Source organism: Cryptotermes secundus, unplaced genomic scaffold, assembly GCF_002891405.2.
Source record: "Cryptotermes secundus unplaced genomic scaffold, Csec_1.0 scaffold687, whole genome shotgun sequence".
NCBI lineage: Eukaryota > Metazoa > Arthropoda > Insecta > Blattodea > Kalotermitidae > Cryptotermes > Cryptotermes secundus.
Window position 1 is genome coordinate 47,617 of NW_019720175.1, and position 5,840 is coordinate 53,456.

Below are 5,840 nucleotides of genomic sequence, written 5' to 3' on the forward strand. Positions count from 1 at the left end.
GGGGCTCGGCTATCTTCGGCTCCGCTCGGCTCTCTTCGGCTCCGCTCGTGACGTCACCGCGCATAGCTGCCAGGATGCGGGGTGATTACTCGCCTATTACGCGAGCGTTACGTTACCGCTGAGGGGTGGGAGGGGAGCGCTGACTCACCCGCCGCGTCACTGCTGGTGTGGGGGGGGGGCTCGGCTTTGCGCAACATGTCACAATATCTTTAGACATTTCTTCTTCAATGTTATACACTCTTGCACCGCTATTCTTGGTGAGGTGTCTTCTGCTCTGCCAGGAGCTCAATTGTCCTTAGCTCTCATTGGATACAAACTCTACTGGTGTCTTCTCGAAGTTGGACTGTTATATATTGCACTCGGACTGAATAGGGTACACCCTGTCGAAGGGTTAATTTTGCCCCCTGCTATGCAATGTATCAATTGTTGCAACGGGAATACGTGTCTGCCTCAAACAATTCGTTTGTAATTGTGGAAACCCCACTGTTACACTTTCATCTTCAGGGCAACAATTTCCTAGGCATCGCTGGTTAGGAACTGCTAACCACTGACTAGTGATGGACGTCTTATTGTCCAGCTTTCAGGCAGCACGTCACAATATTATACTCCTATTTATGCTTATGTCTCCCAAGTGGTTTCTTCCCTTCAAATTTGCCAACCAAAATTTTGTATGCATTTCTCATACCACCTATCTAACAAATATCTAACCTGTTCTGAATCACCCTCAGCCTATTCTCTTCCACGCCTATGGAAACAAGAGGCTGTTACCACTACCATATACTTACTGCAAGTATAGCGTTCCCATCCCCTACAGCAATAGCTGCATCTAACAACTCCGTCTTGCTTTCCCACGACCGATACAGTTCCAAGGAATACGGATGACCAAGCAATATCTTGGTGATAGTATCACTGACTGGAGGAGGTACCCAGCGATTCTGAAAGTACAATTAACATTCACCAAATCATCAATGCGAACACATTTCTGTTAACTTCTTCTGGGACTGCAGCTGTTGAAAAAATAGAGATTAATTAGAAACTCATAATACTGCTCTTCTGAACACAGAATCACAGCAAAGTACACTTTCTTGTACACACAAACTGTCAACACAATGATTCTGTTTTACTACGTGTATGTTAAATCTGTTGATCTAATAAGATACAGTCTGAAGAAATACTAAGGGTTAACATTTCATTAATCACTGACAGAGTCCACAATTAATCATTTTATGTATTCAAGCATGTACCGAGTTCACAGTAGGATATGGCACCATACACTGGTACATTTCACAATTCAGTGCCATTATATAATTAACTCCAAGGCTTTAGTTCACAGTCTAACTATACTGACTGAGTGACCTCCAAGTGTTGCGAAGTTAGTGCCAACTTTAGTGGATAGAGGGTGTCACATGGTCAGCGCAACGGATCCCCACAGCTGTTAATCTCGGTTGTCTAGACCGGAGCCACTATTTCCTTGAAATAGCTCCTCAATTACCCCCACGAGGCTGAGTGGACCCCATTCCAGACCCACCACTTCTCAGAAAATATGGTAGCGCCGGGAATCGAACCCGGACCTCTGGATCTGTAGCCAGGAACTCTGACCACTAGATGGTCCTTATATGATTAACTGCTTTAATTAATGATTACTGTCAATCCCATTACAACAAGGATGCAATAGGACAAAAAACAGCAGAAGCAGCAATTCAATGTCATTAAAAATGGTGACCTAGCAACTGTGATATATCAAGCCCTGATATGCAGACACATTCCTACCCAAGAAGTCACCAGTGAGTCTATAACACCTATTCACTACAACAATCAAGAGAAAGACTGACTTCCTGAAGTATAAACAAGCATTAAGTACATCGTGAAGGAACACATAATCCTACTTACAGAGGCCTCAGGAAAACTGAATTTCTGTCTCATATTTTTGAAGAAGGTACATGCCAAATTCCATCAATCAATTACCTCAACCTGGCGTCGTAATATTCTCACTTCTTCCTCTGGATTCAGTTTACCTTTTGGTTGTTTCTCGCGGAAATTCCCAGCTTCCAGAACTACAACAAAATATACATGGCTGTGTATTTTACAGAGTTAAACAGACACTTATTACTAAACAGGGCGTTTATAGTTTTCAAGCTCCCAAGTCTGCTGACATTCCATCTCCCTGTCCCATATTTCTGCATGGCTTACTCCTATAATACAGGGTGACATGCCCCATGATTGGCATCCCTACACTTACTCTCACTTTGTAACATATATGTTGCACCACGGCCCCTTCTCATTGGATAGCACGAAGCTCCACAGTCCAACCCTTACTTCCACTGCAAGACCTATATACTGGGCTGCATCCTCCTTCCATCTCATTCACCCTGAAGATGGCACTGTATGCCAAAGTGTTTGAACAATTTCAACACATCACACAACTACACCTCAAAAGCTGAAATTATATGTTAGCTATAAAAGTAAAAGTAAAGCTATCCCTGTTAACAGGCTGTGGAGGCCCATAGGGTTGTGAGAGGTTCAGGCTCCCACATTTTCTAGATAATCGGCTTACAGATGGCAGTAAGTCTGTCAGCCTTACGCGCTGGCTGCACCTTTACCCCCATGAAGATTCCTGATACTCATTTCTGTTAGAGGCTGAGTTGACCCCAGGGCCATAGTGCGGCTGGAAGGATTAGGTAAATTGAAAAAATCCAACTCATTGGGATTCGATCCTATGACCTTCTGGCTTGTAGCATAGTGCCTCAACCATTTATGCTACCGCGTGCCCCAACATGTTGGATATAGCGCATGAAAACTTGAGCAAGAGAATATTTCATATCCACTTACTGCACAGAAGACTCTTTTCTGAAATGAGGCTGTGCAGAGGTCTTGTTGCCGGTTGTGACGAATCTGAAATAGTTGCTTTTGATAGGCAACCTGTAAAGAATACAATGTGCATCACAAGATATAATTTTCTATCATCTGAGATAACATTATGGAAAGTTTTTGGAAACTCAGAAATTATGGGTGATCTTTACATAAATTCCGGGATTTTGTGTCCTCCCACACAAAGCATCAAAATATACTGAAACAAATACACTGTTACTACTAAATGAATATGGGATTGGGAAATACCTCTGAAGAGATGGATGGGTCAACTATAAATGTTTGACCCAAAACCAAGCAAAAAATTTAAACCATAACACTGACGATCACTGCTACCATATTATTCGAAAATCGAACACATGATGCCTGCAATCCATTTTGCCTCAATCTGTGCAAAGTTTGTTCCTCCATCCAAGGAATTTACATATGGTGGACTGAAGAGAGATGAAGTGACAGGAGGTTGGAGAAAACTGCATAATGAGGAGGTTCATAACCTTTTCTCTTCTCTAGGTATAATTAGAATGATAAGTCAAGGAGGCAGGGCATGCAGCACGAATGGGGGAGACGAGGAATGCATATAGGATATTGGTGGGAAAGCCAGAAGGAAAGAGACCACTGGGAAGACAAAGGCATAGGTGGGTGGACAATATTAAAATGGATCTTAAGAGAGATAGGATGGGATGGATTTGATTGATGTGGCTCAGGGCAGGGACCGCTGGAGAGCTCTTGTGAACACGGTAATGAAACTTCGGGTTCCATAAAATGCTGGGAAATTCTTGAGTAGCTGCAGATTTGGTTTCTCCTCAATAAGGGCTCAGCTCCATAATAGCATATATAAAAATTGTATCATTCATTCTACTAATACTTTGTTATGGCAGAATGACTGTAAACATACTTCGTACTTTACTTGGCTCCTGCAGTATCAGTAAATAAACACATACCAAATCTTGGCTCAACGGACACTTGCCAAATGAAGTTGAACAAGAAGAGTGTGGTCTTCTGGGTTGTAATGTCATGTAGTTCAGCCAGAAACATATGGCCACCATCTTCATGGTCGAAGAATAAGACAAGCAAGAAACCAGAAGAAGCAGGCGGTAAGATGAGCTGCTCATTTGTTACTTTCTTACTTGTCTTACTCTTCAACTCTATAAAGAAGGATATGTTCCTCTGAAACATCATGCTCTCTCCTAACCACATAGTGTGAAATACTGGGGATCCTTGACTGGACTCAGGCAAGCAAAGGGAGTCATACCAGGTCCTTCCACTAAAAGAGCGAAGGAACTGTTGAAGTTAAACAGGAACTAGCTACGATGGGTAGTGGGGCTACTTACAGGACACTGTCACCTTAAAGGACACCTCTTCAAACTGGGACTAAGTAACAGTCCCACTTGTGAGAGGTGTCAAGAAGAAAATGAAACAGCCACACATATCCTGTGTGAATGTGAGGCCTTAGCTTATTTAAGATTTGGTCAATACTTTATGGAACCAAGTGACTATTCCGATGTCCCAACGTACAAAATCCTGCACTTCATTCGAAGTGCAGGATTGCTGAGGGGATAATCAGAAGGGAAGCACAATAGATCACTGTAGGTCGCAGTGCAAGGGCTGAGAAGGCCCACACCTTATACATCCATTCATTCAACTACATAGCATTATGACCCAGAGTATTGTATTCTTCAGTCACTGCTATGAAAAAAATGATTAACAAGTCTGTATATAGAGTTTCTCCCTTACTGATTTTCTGTTAGGTGTCAATCATAACATGTAAACAGTATCTTTTGAAGAATACAGTTTGACGTTTTCAGAATGTTCAAAGTACATACTCATACATATTATGTGTCCATTATTCATACACAATAAATATGTTCTGTAACTCGTTAATTAATCAATTTCCCATCAAATCAGTTGATAATCATTTAACTAAAAATCAGCTGAAACAGATCACTGTACACACCAAGTGCCTTCCTGTGTGCAGTACAAAATGTTAATTTCATATCTTTCAATTTTGTGTTGAAACTGAAAACAAGACAAACATCTTGCTTCAGGTCTTGAATGAATGAATGAATGAATGAATGAATGTATGAGGGGCAGGCCTTCTCAGCCCTTGCACCGTGACCTCAGTGGTCTATTGTGCTTCCCCCTTTTTTAATTATTCCCTCAGCAACCCCGCACTTCGGATGAAGTGCAGGATTTTGGACGTGGGGGCGTCAAAATAGTCACTTGGTTCCATAAAGTATTGACCCAAGTGACGTAGTCTTAAATAAGCTAAAGCCTCACATTCACACAGGATGTGTGTGGCTGTTTCATTTTCTTGACACCTCTCACAAGTGGGACTGTCACTTAGTCCCAGATTGAAGAGGTGTGCTTTAAGGTGGCAGTGTCCTGTAAGTAGTCCTACCACCCATCATAGCTAGATCCTGTTTAACTTCAACAGTTCCTTCGCTCTTTTAGCAGCGGGTCCTCATATGAGGCCCTCTGCTTGCCTGAGTCCAGTCAGGGATCCCCAGTATTTCTCGTGCTTCATATTTGTCCAGTCCATGATTGTCTTTCTGGCAACTCCTACAGAGATGCCATAGGCTGGTTCAGGTCCTATGAACGGATGTTCAGCTCCAATTTTAGCTAATTGGTCTGCTGCTTCATTTCCAGCAATACCCTCATGCCCCGGCTCCCATATCAGTTGTACCCTGTCATGTTTGGCCAGTTCCATGAGAGCTTGGTGGCAATTCCAGACCAATTTTGAATTGATCTGGTGTCTGTCAAGCGCTTTAAGTGCAGTTTGGCTGCCAGAGAGAATGTAGATGTTCCTATCTAAATTCTCCATAATACATGCTTTAATGGCATATACTTCTGCCTGGAATACTGTCGTGTACTGCCCAAGGCTGAAACTATTGTATTGTATTGTATTGGAGAGCGTGGGTTTCCCCATGCACTTAGACCAACTGTTGGTCCATTGTGCATCCCCCTATGATATT

The 5,840-nt window shown here is 42.5% G+C and overlaps 1 protein-coding gene across 2 annotated transcripts in view; it reads right to left on the bottom strand.

The window, feature by feature from the left end:
* Positions 1-5,840, bottom strand: part of LOC111867827 (spermatogenesis-defective protein 39 homolog) — a 24,526-nt gene that overhangs the window by 12,100 nt on the left and 6,586 nt on the right. For both annotated transcript variants that reach the window (XM_023858019.2, XM_023858025.2), the window contains 3 exons: positions 2,830-2,919; positions 1,966-2,054; positions 786-935 (listed from right to left, as the gene is read on the bottom strand). In XM_023858019.2, coding sequence (XP_023713787.1) covers positions 786-935; positions 1,966-2,054; positions 2,830-2,919 — 329 coding nt within the window. The remainder of the gene's footprint in view (positions 1-785; positions 936-1,965; positions 2,055-2,829; positions 2,920-5,840) is intronic.